Source organism: Podarcis cretensis (genome assembly GCF_951804945.1).
Source record: "Podarcis cretensis genome assembly, chromosome: 8".
Taxonomy (NCBI): domain Eukaryota; kingdom Metazoa; phylum Chordata; class Lepidosauria; order Squamata; family Lacertidae; genus Podarcis; species Podarcis cretensis.
Window position 1 is genome coordinate 49,048,345 of NC_137177.1, and position 16,404 is coordinate 49,064,748.

At 46.4% G+C, this 16,404-nt stretch overlaps 1 protein-coding gene and 1 long non-coding RNA gene across 3 annotated transcripts in view; one reads left to right on the forward strand and one right to left on the reverse strand.

Annotated features, from left to right (window-relative positions):
• Positions 1-17: 17 nt before the first annotated feature.
• LOC307222557 lies at positions 18-3,944 on the forward strand. Its single transcript, XR_013841799.1, has 2 exons — positions 18-105; positions 3,734-3,944. It is a non-coding gene; the product is annotated as an uncharacterized lncRNA (long non-coding RNA).
• An 830-nt stretch (positions 3,945-4,774) lies between these two features.
• The window catches only part of EDC4 (enhancer of mRNA decapping 4), a 31,849-nt gene continuing 20,219 nt past the window's right edge, over positions 4,775-16,404 (reverse strand). For both annotated transcript variants that reach the window (XM_079987868.1, XM_079987867.1), the window contains exons 19-29: positions 15,431-15,529; positions 14,464-14,616; positions 13,681-13,717; positions 12,184-12,364; positions 10,594-10,749; positions 9,954-10,069; positions 9,542-9,707; positions 7,905-8,091; positions 7,258-7,477; positions 6,081-6,244; positions 4,775-5,621 (exon numbers count right to left, since the gene is read on the reverse strand). In XM_079987868.1, coding sequence (XP_079843994.1) covers positions 5,429-5,621; positions 6,081-6,244; positions 7,258-7,477; positions 7,905-8,091; positions 9,542-9,707; positions 9,954-10,069; positions 10,594-10,749; positions 12,184-12,364; positions 13,681-13,717; positions 14,464-14,616; positions 15,431-15,529 — 1,672 coding nt within the window. In that variant the 3' untranslated portion in view covers positions 4,775-5,428. The remainder of the gene's footprint in view (positions 5,622-6,080; positions 6,245-7,257; positions 7,478-7,904; positions 8,092-9,541; positions 9,708-9,953; positions 10,070-10,593; positions 10,750-12,183; positions 12,365-13,680; positions 13,718-14,463; positions 14,617-15,430; positions 15,530-16,404) is intronic.

Below are 16,404 nucleotides of genomic sequence, written 5' to 3' on the forward strand. Positions count from 1 at the left end.
GCCGAGCGCCCACTCCGAGCGCGCGCGGGAAACCTGGAGCAAACTATTCTCAAATGGCACAGGATCCATGCAAGTTCCTGGTGTCGTCGTCCTGCACTGCAGCTCGTAAGGAACTGAAGTTTTTTCTCTCTCTCTTGCCTCGTCTTAAAGTCTCTAGCCCCGCCGGAGCCGCAGTGCGGTGGCTGCCCGGGCAGCAAGCTTGTAAAAAGTTGCTCTTCCCTCAACCCTCGAAGCGGCTGGCCGCAGATGGAGGAGAAGGCGGTGGCGGCAGCAACAACAACTAGGGCGCTGGCGTTGCATAGATCAGGGAGCAGCAAATAGCTCGACTACCTAGCACCACCAAAATAACGGCCAAATCCAGCCAACTTATTTTAACACTTGGAGCAGAAAACCCTGCAAGCACCTCTCCTCTTCTTGGCCATAAAAACCGGTTTTAGGTTCTACTCCGAGTAGACCTGTTGAAATTAATGGGTCTGAATTAGTCGTGGCTATTAACTTCAATGTATTCCTCTGAGTGAGTAGAACTTAGTTGGTTGCAACCATTAATAACAAATAAAATAGCTAACAATTAGCTACCTAGGCAGCCACCCTACACAGTAGGGTTAGTCGGATTTAGGCAGGGGGACTGACAGGTGCAGGGGAAGGCAGGGAGACAATAGGTTGCCTTCAATGCAGTGCTAAGGCCATGGAGTTCCATCAGCACAAGGCTTTTCCTTGCAGATTGGAACCTCTTTCCCCAGCGTGCCCCCCCCAATCTATTTTTGGGTATCCTCCCAACCCTCCAGAGCAGGGTATAGTCAGGAGGGAACTTGGGGGAGGAGAGAGGGAATTCCCATTGCTCTAGCAGAAATCACTGTGCCGGCTCCCGCTAGTGCAATAAGTTACTTGGCCTAAACAGTATGTGAAACCAGAGCCAATGACAACCAGAGCCACATGATCTGTTCAAAAGTGTGCCCACGTGTCCACTCTTAGTCCATAGACCACAAGTGAGACCTTGAGGTCATAGTAAATAGCTCGATGAAGATGTCGCCCCAGCTTGTGGCAGCCATGGAAAATGCAGATTCCATGCTAGGCATCCTTAGGAAAGGAACTGAAAATAAAACTGATGCCATTATACGGATCTATGGTGCAACAACATTTGGAATACAGTATACAGCATTGGTCACCTCACCTCAAAAGAGTTGGCAAAGTTTCCAAACAGGGCAACCAAAATGATCAAATGGTGTGACTCTCCTGTGAAGAAAGGTTGCTATGTTTAGTTTGAAGAAAAGGTAAGAGGTGACATGATAGAAATGGATAAAATGATGCCTGGCATGGAGAAAGCGGATAGAGAAAAGCTATTCTCCCTCTCACAAAATTAGAACTTGTAGACATGCAGCAAAGCTGAATGTTGGAAGATGTTCTGGACAGATAAAAGAAAGCACTCCCTCAGGCAGCACATATGGAACTGGTTTCCACAGGAGGCAGTGATGGCCGCCAACGGGAATGGAAATTAACAGAGGAGAGAGCTATCCGTGGCTACTAGCTGCAGCTGTAGCAATGCTTCTGAATACCAGTTGCTTGAAACCACAGGAGGGTAGAGTGCTCTTGGGTTCAAATTCTGCTTGCTTGGTTCCCAGAGGCAACTATTCAACCACTGTGTGAACAGGATGCTGGACTAGATGGGCCATTGGCCTTATCTAGCAGACTCTTCCTTGTTCTTAGGCAGAGCCAACTCATCCTAGTTTTGTCTACACCTGTTTCCCTACTGTCCTATCCAATGGCAACACTGAGATTGAGGGAGAGGAAGCTGACCGTGAGTGCCGCCCCATGGACCGGAGGATGCAAGTGAGCAGGCAAGCAGGCAGGTGTGGGCTGGAAGAGGACAGCTTGCGATTGATGGGGCTTGCCTCAATAAGGAAGACGGATGCATGAGAGAATTGCCCTTCTTTGCTAGCCCACACCCCACTTGCTCTCAGATCTGAGCAAGCTGGCCAGCCTGAGAGGCAGGCATCTCAGCCCTTCCCCACCCCCAGCCTGGCACAGAAGCCAGCTGGGAAAGGGATATTTCCCTTCAGAATATACTTTAATCCCTAAAGCCCTCATTCCCAACTGCTATCTGGCTCCAGCCTCTTCACACACACAAACACGCACACACAATTGTTTTTATTGTTAAATCACTTCAAGATGTTTTAGGAATGAGTCATAAATGTAATGGAAGTGGTATTGAAATGGGAGGTTAAATGGTCTTTTACAATGAGGGATTTTTATATAAAAAACCCCAAGCCTGTTACTCAGGAACAACTCCTTGTGAGGACTGGAGACCTGGGCATGGGTGGGTTGCATTTACGTCAAGTATCTCATTTGTTGTCAGACTCTCAGATCTGTGCCCAGACTCCCTGGCTTCTTACACAAGTTCAGAGGGTATTATATTGAATAGGGTTTATTCTGGGAAAGGATTGGTTGCTGAACTTTATGCAGAATTATTTAATGTTATTTTGGGCCCAAGGACGGGATTGGAAACTATTTCAAAGACAAATTTGAAAGCTAGATTAGAGGGGGGGGGAATCAGGTTGGAGCAGCCAGGAGTATCTATATTGGCAAATATTAGGAAAACTTAAATATTTAACATAGATGATATAGGACCCCCAGTTCAGATCTCAATAATATGAAATCTTGTTCTACACTGCTGACTGATTAGTATTCTACAGCCTTTAAATGTGTTCATGGGAGGCAGTTATTGCTTTGTTGTTTCGGTTTTAACTATTTATTTGTGCCTTTATCTTGTGTGATCTATTAGATATAATATATAAATCTAATAAATTACACATATACACATGCATGTAAATAACTTGTAAATTTTTACTAGTTGCTGTGCATTTATCTATTGTACAAAAATGGAAAATGTTACAGGAGTCAGATGTGATGCTCTGGTATAAAAACAACTGGAATAATCCTGTATATGAGATTACATACTATCTTAAGGCCTTACAAGGTTTGGCTTAACCTTCAGGATGTATAGTGGAATTTTATTGTGCATGTAAACATGCATCATCTACATCAATAGCTCCCAAGAGTTTGTTTTGAACTTTGGAATTACTGATCTGTTGGGTTTATATGATGACTTGTTAGGTTTTCCAGGTTGCAGAAGAAACCATAAGAAACTCATAGCAAGTATTGCTTCAGAGTACACTGCATGTGCGCAGGTGGAAAAGCAGATTTGCAAAGTGGTCCCAAGCACATTTTAGACAGTGGTAGGAAGAACAAGGGAAAAAAGCACGCTCCAGCATTCAAACAGCACCATGTGTTCTGGTGAAAGAAAAACCCTCTCCACAGCAGCTTTCTTGTTCTACTTGTGATTTAAAAAAATGTATCCCAGGGATGTTGGATGCTGCAACATCTGCCTTAGCCCACAAAAAGCTTGATGCCCTGGCAACAGGAATAATCTCATTGGTTTGTCACAGCTATAAAGCCTGTTAAATGGCTTTCTTGCTTCTTGGGTTGGGAGCAACTGGGGGCTCTAGAGAGTCACAAAAAAGGGAAGATGCATTGAACTAATGAAATACTGAGGAAGGAGCCAACAGCTGGTGACCTGCAGTTGTTTACTTTAATTTTGGGGGTGCAGCTGAATTAATTAAATTTCAGCCATTGACACTGTGCATCCCCTCTCAGTCTGGGCCATCTGTATCCTGCTTGATGTTCCAGTGTCGGCAAAAGTGTACATTACATTCTAGCTGTGATTTTTTTGTATCAGGTTTGTGTCCCTAAAGAACAACACTGACAAGGATAGGGACAGATTTAAAAGGAGGGCTGTGGTAAGAAGACTGCTGAAGGTTTACTCCAGGAAAATGCATGTCAGATGTCACAGAGGCACCCCACCGTGGGACTGATAGCAATGTAATGAGGGATGCGGCAACAGGAATAGCTAAGGCTGTGACTAAATAAACATGGCATGATGAAGCTTCTCTTTGAATGAATGACTCGTACATTCAGCTGGGTTCATGGAGATGGGCCCTCTGGCTGTGATAACTGGGAGAGGGGGGAGGAAATGCCCCTTCAACAAGCAGTCTTGCTAAAAAAAAAGCCTTTCCAATTTACCTGATATCACTTTGGTTTGGCAGCTTCAGGCATAAAAAGGGAGTCAGAATCCTCCCTGAGGATGGGTGATGGTGGGGATTAAATCTCTCAGCCAAAGGGTCACATTTCTTCATAGCTAACCTTCCAGGGGCTGCTTGCCAATAAGTAGATTTGTTCATATGCCCCCCTAATTCTCTTTTACACATGCACACACACACACACACACACACGCGCGCGCGCACACACACACACACACACACACACACACACACACACACCCCAGCAGCAGCAACCATCAAGTTTGGAGACTATTCCCTAAGGAGAGGCAATTAGGCTTCAAGTCCCCACCCTGGAAATCTATACATTTGAGAACAGCCTCTCGGACAATGAAACTTCTTTTCCAAGACTACTTGGGGAGGATTTTGGCAGAGGCGCAGCACACAGAGAGGGTTAACCCTTACCTACGTAAAGGCAACCCTGCAAGGTTCCTTCCCAAAGCAATTAGGCTTGAAAATAGCTTCCTATTGGCTAAAAGGCTGCTTTCAGGCCTAATTGCAGCATGCAGGGGTGAGGGTGAGGAGGAGTGCTGTAGGCCGTATCGGGTCAGTGGCCTCAAAGTTTCCTACCCATCAGCTGCAGTGTGACCAGCGCTGACTAAAGAGAGTGAGCTCCCCCACCAGGCCCAGAACAAAACAGGCCCAGAACGAAACAGAAGCAGTTTTTTTTCCTCCAAAAAAGTCATTTATTGAACTTGTTAAACATTATTCAAAAATGAAAGATTAAGAGTCTAGATAAAAAGGAAAAAAGTGGTGTAAAAGCAAAATAATAATAATAATGAAAGGAGTTGTCTAACTCATGAACATGCTCCACCACACAAAGAACCAATGCTGCTGCTTCCCAGGACGGGTGGGCTTCATGAACTTTTCATCCCTCACCCACAAGCAGTGCAGGTGGAGGCAATACTTCACTATGGCTGCTGTGACTCACAACCCGCTGGCACCTTTGACCTCCGACTACCTTGGCAGGGTACTCCTGAAACGAAAGGGCAAGGCTTGCCAAGCTCTGCCAAACCCCTCAAATTCTTGGGGAGGGGCTCCAAGCTAGAAAATAGGAGGAAGATGGGATTAGTGTCTGTGCATCTAACTTGTACAGTACAAAGAGAGGCAGGTGGTGGGTAGGGCCATGGTCTGCTCACACAGAAAAGAACTGGATTATACGGGGCTAACACAGCTGGGGCTCAGACCCTTCTATCCATCCCACACATCTGTAGCGCAGACGTATTTTCCCAGCAAGAGCATTAGAAAAAGAAAAGAAAAAGCCACATTTGGTTAGCAATGATGGACGCCCTTGTGGAGAGGCTGCTCGAGCCTTGTTAGGACATGCTGGGTGTGACCAGGCCTTGAAGCATGATCATGAGTCGGCGGGCCGGCTTGCTCAGGCTGTTGTGAGGCTCTGCCTGCAGGAACTGGAAGAGCTTCTGCCGCACTTGGTTCATCACAGAGCCCATGTGGTCGCGGGTGATGGGGTCGCTGTGGTCTAGATGCATCACTGCCTCCTCCAGGTAACTGCAAAGGAGAGAGAGAGCACAGCACGGTTGTGATCCTGGCTGCAAAACTGCAGGCATGTGTATAGAATGACATTCCATGAATGTGTAGGGAATGGGCAGAATTGAGCTCCCCGAGTTTCTCTGTTTTATGTGTGAAGAAAGCAAGTTTCCAGACCTTAAAGATGCACTTGAAGGTATGTGTACAACATCTGTTAAACTCAGAAATAAGAGAGGTGGCTGAATAAGATGTCTAGCAGGTATAGCTGGGCCTTTAGTGTCCTGCACGGCATCCTTCCATAGCAAGCAAAAACAGACTTGTACAAAGTAAGATAAAGAACGCAGGTTTTTCCCAGATGCAGGAATTTTGTCTGCATTTTAAAAGGTGGAACATACAGGGCCCTGAAGTAGGAGACACTTGCCACTTCCCTGTGGAAGGAAAGGGTGCATCTACTGTTAGGCCCCACTGGGCGATACTCACTTCAGTTTCAGTTCTGTCCGAGCTCCCAAATCTGAGGAGAGCTGCTGAATGAGAGACAAGAGGACAGGCTGGGACAGTGGGCAAGGATGCTGCCCAAACACTTGCTGAGGGTCAACTGTCTCACAGACGTAGAGGACTAGGTTTAAATCAGCTGCAGTGAGAGCCTGTAGAGAGAAGAGAGTGCCCTGGTTAGAAATCTACATTTCTAGAGAAGCTCAATATGGCTGAATAAGGCTTTGAGCACAATAACGCGGTGCTCTTGGCCATTTTGTTCATACATCGCTGAAATCCGCTTTGGATACCATCTTGTGGAAAAGCAGGACACAAACAAATGAGTGACTGATGTTAAATAGCCTGCTATTGCTGTTGGCACACATATCACCATCCAACTGTGTGCATGTATATATAGCGGCCAATTTAGGATTACACTTTGTGCAACTGATGAAGTGGAGTCTGGTCCACTAAAACATATGGCGTCATAAATGTGTTAGGTCTCTAAAAATGTGCCACAAGCCTCTGCTGTATTTGCTGTGATGGATTAACACAGCAATCCCTCTGAATACTGCCAGTCAGTTTCACTGGGAGATCTCAAGTTCTACTATAATGAGAGAAGAATAAAAAATATCTCTATCCACTTTCTCCACACCATACCCTATCTTATAAACCTCACAGACTTAAAAACACTGATGGAAAACAACCCTTTCCTCAAACTTGAGTGGAAGTATGAAAGACAGCAACTTTTAATCCATGCTAAACTGCCTTGAACACACAACATATAGGTTGGTTATATATGCACCAGCAGAGCTACGTAGTCATGCTTAAATGATACACTTTGAACTATAAGACAGCTGTTCTGGGCGCCACCTGCTGGTTCTAAGGCAGACCACCAGCTGCCCCTTCGTGATTCCCAGAAAGATGCCTCCAAAAAGGATGGGGAACCTGTGACCCATCAGAAGCTGTTGGGACTACAACTCCCAGCATCCCAGCTCACTGACTATCTGGTCGGGGCTGATGGGAGTTGGAGTCCAGCAACACCTGGGTTTCTTCTCTTTAAAAACCTCACGGTTCTCTCTCTACTGAGCTTTGTGCCTGCTTCCTTGAGGATGTGGCCATCTGGGTCCTTCAAAGAGCAGTTGCATAGCCGGTGTGTTGCCTCTATGGTTGGAAAGATGCGTACCTGCTGGAAGGCTTGATTCAGGTGCCCCTGCTGCAACAACTGTAACACGTGAGCCTGCTGGGACTGGAAGTCGAGGTGAGTGGCAGGGATCGGAGTGCCTGCAGCAGAGCGCATGGCCTGCATGATGCTGGAGGTGACAGCAGCCTGCTGCTCCTTCATGGCCATGCTCACCTCCCCTTTGATCACCCGCTGGACTTGGGCCAGGATGGACTCCTGCATGCTGGAGAGAAGGGGGAAAAGGGAACTTGGAGGGGCTGTGTAGATCCAGGGGGGCAGTGGTGGGGGGGACAGAAGTGGGAAGTCTGCAGGAGCAAGAGACTGGTTGTACATAATTCCAGATAACGTTCCCATTTTGTTCTCTGAACATTGTGCCCATTCCCAAGACAGAGCAGAGAAGACCCTGGATGTAGGGAAGCTTCCAATACTGATATTGCCCAGCTGGTAGAAAACTGCACTGCTTATGACCAGTGTGGCAGGGCAGGGAAATTTCAAAGCGGGTGTGTGCCCTGTTTTCTCATCTTATATGTGAAGGATCAGATGAGTCAGTTTCATGCTGATCTCAGGACCTGCTGCTATTAATCTGGCACAAGACTCTCTGTTTTGCCCTTCTTTCTATGGGAGATGCCCCCATCTGCTCTGCCACTCACTTGCCCACGATGACGTGAAGCTGATGCTGCACCTCGGAGTGCATGCTGGCTGTAATGGTGGCTGCTAGCTGATCAGTTGTGCTCTGGAAGTTGTTGACCAGCTGCCGCAGCTGGCTCACCACAGAGTCCCGGGCATCCTGCTCTCGCGCTTTCTTACTCTTCATGTGGGTCTCCAGCTGCTGAATATCTACAAGAGAAGATTCACAATTACTCAAAAGCCAGCTAGGTACCATTGGAGTCCATTCCCACGGCCTCTGGCCTCTCTACCACATCACCCTCAAGTCCAGCTCCCCTTCATGTTCCCGAAGCTTTCATACTTTAAACTCTGCAGCAAGGCACGAAAAAACACACAGGAGTTTTGTCTAATGCAGGGGTGGGCCTCACCTGTAGCCCCCTGGGTGTTGCTGGACTACGAACCCCATCATTATGTTTTTATATGTGCTGGAAGCCGAGTGGCTGAAAAAACCCAGCTGAATGTGTGGGGTATAAATAATAAAATCATTATTCATCCCCCCTGGCCATTGGGCCATGCAGGCAGGAAATGATGGGAGTTATAGTCCAATAACATCTGAAGGGATGCAGGTTCCCACCCCTGATCAAAGGCACCTTTTTTATTTCTGCTGAGGAACAGGGGTTTTCTGAATGCACAATGTGAAAATGCTCGAGAGAGATTTGGGCCATTGCCTAAACTGCTGGTCTGGTACGCTCACATTGTGTTTCTCCAATGGCAACCACAAGACTCTTTACCAGGAGCATTGCCCCATTATCAAAGGTTCTGGGCAGTAAGAAAGGAGAAAGCATCTCACTAACAATTCCATTTGAACCCCATTCAAGAACCTTAAAGATTTAACAAGTATTAGGTATCCTGATCTACCAGCTGAACCCTGACTCCTAAAAGCTGACCTGAAGAGGAAGACCTTCTCAAGGGATGCTCAGGCATTTTTTTTCAAATGGAGAGGGCACTAGTGTCTTGAAGCAACCACTGAGAATGCCTCCTGGTTCACCCTTTTTGTCATAAAAGGTACTGCTAAGAAGGCACTTGTAGTTTAGGAGAACGAGAAGGCATCTCGTGGAGCAAGCAGGCTCCAAAATATACTGCTGTTCAAGTCAAGGAAGTGCTTCAGTCAAAATCTGAACCATGAATTGTGCCCTAAAATCAACAGAAAAATAGTCTGTAGGACTGGATCAATGTGCCACTCCTGTATTCTGCACCAGCTGCTTAGGCCTGAGCTTGACAAAAGGTGTTGCAGCTTTATCACCTTAAGAGCAGTCCCGGCTAGCAGCCATCACTGGACCATAAGTCTACATAGCCCAGAATTCTGTTCCCACACTACTTAGCTGCTTCTAGGAAGCCAACGTGCTGGAGAAAAAAGTATGAGTCTTTCTACATAGCCTTCTGGTAGCCTCCAAGCACGGGATGTTCCATTTAACCATAGTAGCTGGTAGCCTTAAGAAACACTCCCCTCCAGATTCATGAAAGAGAAGCCTATCAAGGCTATTGGTATGATGATGGCTTTTCAAAAGGGCATTCCTGCTTTCTGGAGGCTCTTTTTTGCCCCACAGTTCTGTAAACTAGTGTTTCCCACGACTGACAGTATACAAAGCTGAAAAGGAGAGAAGCAGAGAGTGGGGCATACATTCTTGTGTGCCTTGCTTGAAGGTGTCATTGATTTGCTGGAACATTGATTGACAGCTCTTCTCAAAAGCAGGAAGCACCACACTCTGGAAGGCCTCCCTGTATGCCGACTGCATGGGGCCCTGCAAGGCATCGGCAGCCGCCCGGGCAATGGCATCTGTAAGGTTCTGCAATTAAACACAATCACAGCTCCGTTCACTGAGGTTTCTGATCTAAAAAGGTGTCGCAGCCATCAAAAATATGAGGTGATGTCTGGCCTAGCACATCAACACCTTGAAAAGGTGCTGGGAGGCAGCAGTGTTGCAGCTGAATGGGCAGCCTGACCAGCACTTGCTACCCCAGCACCACAGACCAGCTTCCCTCCCGGTCAAACTGGCAGGAATCTGCTCCCAGCAGCCAACCCCACCCATTACCTTTGATTTCACCAGTTTGGTGACGTTCTCCTTCAGTGTCCCCTCAATGGCTGTAAGCTTGGTGGCAATGGTGTTATTCAGCTGCCCAGTGATGGGATCCAAAGTCTTGGAAACACCTTGTTAGCAGAGAGACAACAAAACAAAAGTCATGCCCCCATTTTATCCCTGTTAAATAAATGAAGAAGTATATGAGGACCTTGGGAGAGGTCTACGCATGGACCATCCCTTGAAACAATGGCACCAACCCTTCCTGCTTTGTTAACTCTCCAGGGAGAAAGAAACTGGAATATGTTGATTATCTGTAGCAGAGAAAACTCTCGGGCTCTGCTCTCAGCAAATCCTGGGAACCCAGATCTTCACTGGGCTGGCTGCATTGCCTTTCCTGTTTTTCTCTTCAAAATCCAAACCCCATGCCAGAAAGCTTTCTGGACACCACAGGATAACCACTTGCTGCCGCCTTTGTCAGCTTGGTGCCCTACAGATGGACCAACACTCCCATCAGTCCCAGCCATCACCGATGGGAGTTGTAGTCTAAAGCAGCGGGGGTGGGGGGGCAGGATGGAGAGGGCTGCTCTACTTCCAAAGAAGCACCTCCTTTGTTGTTTTGCAAACTGATCAGAATCCAAGATGCGGGACTTACACGGGGGCACCGTCTTTTTCATCTCCTCGCGGATGGTCCTTTCCAGCCGGTTGCAGGCAGCCGTGGAGAGGGACTGGGAAAGCTGCTGGGACAGATGCTCCTGCAGTTGCCCGCTGCGCTGCTGTCCCTCAGCTAAGGCCTGGTCCAGCCTCCGCTCTGAAACCGCAGGAGTTAAGGAAAGCAAAGGGAGAGACCATGGCTCTGCGGTAGGGGACATGTATGGCATACGAATGGTCTCTGCCACCTCCGGCTACAAAGGAAGATGCAGCAGGTGCTGGGAGAGGCCTCGGCCCTCAACTCTGTGGACAGCCGCTGCTGAGCTAGATGATCAACAGCCTGACCTAGCCTGGGGCAGCTTCCTCCCAAACCATCAGGTAGGATCCTCATTCCTCATACCTTACCAGTACCGCTACCACCAACACGAGCAAAAAATAATTGAAAAAAATGTTTATATATTTTTTGCAAGGAAAAAATAGAAGAGTGCTTGGAAGAAAAGCAGGATACAAATGTAAGAACACAAGAAGAGCTCTGCTGGATCAAGCCAAAAGCCCATCTAAGTCCAGCTTCCTGCTCTCACAGTGGCCAACCAGAAGCTTATGGCAAGCAGGACCTGAATGTTTTTCATTAAAAAACTTTTTATAATGAAGGTTAACAGTATATATTTAGTTTTATTTTCTACAAGTGGTATTTCACACCTTTTCTTTCAGAACTGGAACTTAAGAGGCTCTTCTCATTGAAAGGGACCCAAGCACTAAGGCAGTTGTTTAGCCTTACCTACAAAGAGAGAGAAGGCAGAAATAACCATTTCTGGATAACCTCCGCCACTGAAGGAAGAGAGGAAACTATGGAATAAATTCTATGGACAAATATGACAAAGGTCTTAAAAGGTGTGCACAATCAACACATTATATTGCACTCATTGTTCCAATGCATTCTAAAATTAATGATTTAATATTAAGAATATCACCCATTTTCTTTGTTAGACTGGTATGGGTTTTTGTTTGCTGGATATTTTCTCCTCTGTCACTCTTTTTATAGCAGGGGCAGGGAAGCCTTGTCAGCCCAAGGGCCACATTTCCTTGGCAGCCATCTCCTGGGGGCCAAATGTTGGTGGTGGGTGTGGCCAGAGAGAAAAAAAGTGGGTGGAGCAATGGATACAATTCCTGCCTTTGGACAACAGGCAACATTCTAGCCTTGCAAAAGTTAAAGAGGTTTCACACACACACACACACACACACACACACACACACACACAATCTCTCCGCTGTTCACCCAGAGAAGCAGGAGGCCAGTGTCTTATTCCAGATAAGCAAAAGCATTCAAAAGCATGGAGTAGGACTAATGAGAGGCGTGGCTTGGGAATGGGGTTCCCCACTCCGGGACAGAGCAATGGCTAAACTAGACACAATAAAATTTAATGGACATTTCCCTTCACTCCATAAGGCAGCCAGCTATATTTAAATATGTGGTTTTAAAAATGGATCAGGGATTCCAACAGAAACTGGCCAGAGTCCTCATAAGCGCTCAGCTTTGAATGGGACAAACCCAAGACAGAGAAGGGCCCAGAAGGCACTTTTCTGGGAAGGATACGCTCCTGCTCTTGCTGGGAATCCACCACTCGCTCAATGTGGCCCATGAGGGAGCTCTGCACAGCATCCAGGTGGTCGGTGAGCCTCTGCATGAGTTCCATCTGGTTCTGTCTCAGTTCAACAATCTCCCTCTGCTGGGTCCTCAGAAGAGACAACAGCTCATCCTGGTACTCAGGAGCGACCTATTGGAAGAGGAGGCAGGGGAAATGTAAGCACTCCAAGCACTCTCAGTGGATCCTCTCTGTGTTACATGGGAGGCAGCAACATAAAGAGTTCAACCCAATGATAGGGAGCCACTTTAGAGAAGGGCAAACAAAGCAAATTTAGCAAATCTCAAGATGCAGAAAGTCCCAGGCTCAGATGAGTATCCTAGTGGAGGAATATGGTAGGTAAACCACAGGCAAATAAAAATATGAAGAAATATTTTAATTATTTATTTGTGCTTTTATCTTGTGTCTTTATATTGTGAACTGCCATAAGATGTTTTGATGAAGGGTGGTATATAGTAATAGCAGTAGTAGTAGTAGTAGTAGTAATATGAGGATCAACCACCTAAATTATTGAGTGTTGTCTCAATACTGGGTCATTTTAAAGAATAGCATGGAATAATCAAGCTCCAAAAAGATTTCTTGTTTTGGTATGGAAATAATAATAATAATAATAATAATAATAATAATAATAATAATAAAGCTTCTAGGCTTGATCTGAAACACAGACCAGGTGGAGTGTGTGAGGCAGAAGCAAGAAGAAAATCATATTCGGTGTCTGCCAGACATCAATGCAATCGCAGAAGAACAATTGAATTCTGAGTCAATATTTCTCCTGAGGCAGACAAAGCTTTTGATTGCCATGAACAGATCTCAACATAATCCTTCATATTTGGATTCCCAAAACAAATTTAGACGATGGATGAGGACAATCATAACAGCTGTAATTGATTTGTGTACCCCAAAACATCTGGATGGCACTAGGTTGGGCGATGGGTGAACTATATAAAAAACAAGCAGTGGCCAGAATCTTAGCAAAAGGCGTCAGACCAGAACATAATAATGTTAAAAAGGGGCATAAGACATGAGGGTGTCCCTCTACCCACTTCTCCACCTTTTAAAAACTGAGTCCTTGAACCCTAAGTCTGTACAATTCCATAGGAGGAAGAGATGTAGGGCATCCCCCACAGAAGGAATGTGGCACTGGTATGCCTTGTCCTGATTTCATGTGGGGAGTGAGGGGAGCAGAGAGAGAGAGAGAAAGGAGAGCCGAAATGAACAGAGCTATAGAAGGAAGGGAAGCTCAGTGCAAGCAGTGAGTTGGAATCTCTGGCAAAAGTGACTTATCCCTCTCCCTGCAGCCTGCTAGACTAGGAGGAAGAGGGTTGAGGAGGGATAGAGAGAGGGGTCCTATTTTTGATCCCTGACACAAGAAAAAGTTCTCCACCCCACCTTTTGGGAAGAACTGAAAGCTTTGCTGTATATGGAATTTCTAAAAGAAAAATACTCACCTGCTGATCAAAGGCTCTTGGGGACTGTTGCACATCCCTGGAAATGAAGGGAAGATGTTAATGTGACGACTGCATGAATTGCACATCACAAGCACTGCATGCATAACCAGGGGGATTATACCAGAAATGTGGCCTGCTACAAATGTCCTGACTGCTTCAAAAAAATAAAGCGTGTCTTTTCTGACTTGGAAATGGCTCTGCTACAGGGTGGTTACCTCTACACACACACACACACACACACACACACACACACGCCAATTGAAAAGTACAGAGCTGAATGAAGACTTAAGAACAAATTTTCTACACTTCTGCTCATCTCTTCTTCCCTAATGACCAAGAGGAGGAACAAACGCAGGATTCATTTCTAATTTTGCCAGTTTTGGGCTCGTTGATACGTGCAAAACAGGGATCATGGTTTAAAATAAATTCCAATCAGCTTCAAAACAAGCCACCTTCAAGCCATCCGTGGGTTATGATGTCGCAGCCAGATCACCCTCACATCACAGTTATGAAGCTGGCTTGTTTTGCGAACTAGGTTTTATTTTAAACCCTGATTCCTGGTTTGTACATAATGACAAGCCAGTAATTGGGGAAGAAGCACAGAATCCTGATTTATTCCTCCTCCTGGCTGAGGAGGAGCAGAAGAGGGGGAAGCTAGAGCCTAAGGCTTCACAGGTTCACAGAGGCTTGGTCACTTAATACAAACCCTACCACCGTTTTCCAGCCTTACAAGGAGGCTCCACGTTGCCACCATTCCCAACCTTCCAAGCAGCATATGCTCACCCATCATCTTTTTTTCCCTTCCTCTTTAGCTTTGGGGATGCTCGAGGCGACACTTTGGCTTTCCAGTCCTTCACAGGCAGGCGCTGTGCAGCTGCTTTGGCACTAAATCCACCAGACGTAGAAGCCAAGCTTGCAACTTCATCATCATGGTCACTGCAGAGGGAAGCCAGTCCTGATGAGTACTTGCCCCAACACAGCAGTCTTAAGACAGACCCTGTGGTCAGCAACAGAAAAGGGGCAGAAACCACCTAAGTGGAACTGGGGTAATGCGCCAATTGACGCTGCCACAATCTTCTACAAGAAAGCTGCTTCTAGTTTCAAAATTTAACAAAGATAGCTCCACTCTTATCTAAGGGAGCCAGCTTTGTACCATCATGATTAGCCAGCCTGTGGTACTAGTGTCACAGGCAGAAGGAGCCTGAGGTATTGCACGTGCCAGTAGGGCATATGCTACATCCAAATTCCTAGCCAGTTCTCAGTGTAACCGGGTGGAGTTACTAAGTGTTTTTCCTTTCGCTTGTGTGTAGAAACAGAGTCGAGTCGTAGACTCTTCTGTTGTACTGCTCAGGTGAGCAGATATGATTTGTACAGTCTTAATAAAGTAGCAGTAGACTATGGACTCCTCTCTTTCTTCTGTGATGAGATGCCAGAAGATTGCTAGCATGCTCCTCTCAGGAGGGAGGGGTCGCTTATCATCGGTCTCTCTGGACTGAAGGTGGATTCCAGGCAGAGAGTGACCTCCGGAGAAAGACCCCGGAGTGCCTGGGATGCTGGCACCCTTCCCGGGCGGGCATTTTTCCAACAATAAGCAGCCAGTTGTTGCATGCAGAAGGTCAGAGGGCAGCATGTGTCCTCAGTGAGCAAAATGAGGTGAAACTTCAACTGATTCACTGTGCCCAGAAACGTCCGCTGAGCCCATCAGAAAACTGCAAAGGGGAAATAGAGGGGGATTGGCACCTGCCAATACCTTTGTTCAGCGCTGGCATCCTGGCTGTCATGCTGCAGGAGGTGGTAGCTGTGCCTGTGGTAGGAGCTCTTGTGTTTTTCTTCCACTTCATTCCTGGGGCTAAGGGCAGGAGAGACCGGGGAAGAGGAGGAAACAATTCCATCACACTGAATTTATTCTGCCTCATTTTATTTATCTAACTTTCTTATATGCCCCTTTATGTTACACAGACTTCAAAGTGAGCTTCCATAGAAATATACAGCTATAGTAAGAAAGGGTTGTATAAGTACTCAGAGGAGACCCACTGAAATCCATGGGCCTATGTTAGTTATGTCCATCTACTCTGAGCAGAACTAACATTGGCTAGAACTCAAAACAAACTAAGTATCATACCATTCAAAGTATACAAAATAATTCTTAGCAGTTTTCATGCCACTCAACAATGGAACAAGAAAGAGGGCCGAATTGTAGAAAACAGAGTCGGCTCCAAAGACTTTTATAATAAGCAAACGGGTCTGGTAAAACCCATTAACGTGGTGGCAATCCATGCTTATGAGTGGAGGATGTTACATAACGAGGGTGCCACCACATATAAGGCCCTCTTCCAGGCCCCTGCATAATGAGCAGCACTCACAGGCAGGACCACTAGTAGCACCCCTACTGCTGGCTTCAGGGCTCGAGACAGTTGGTATGGTGGGGTACTCTGGAAAGTACTGAAGTCTCAGATCTTATCCATGCAAAGGATGGGAGCTGAGCACTCAGGTACAAAGTAAGTGCTGAAGCTTTCATTTCTGTGCGAAACACCCAGAGCAAGTATGATTTTCTTTCAGGCTGGTCTGTGGGCTCAAACCAAACATAGCCATTAAAAGAAAGGGTCAAACAGTAGAGCTGGGGTTAGGCAGCAATTGTGTCAATGAAGACTTATTATCTCTTATTTTATTTATAGCCTCCAAGGCAAGGCACCTCACTCTTCTCCTCCTCCATTTTAGCCCTAC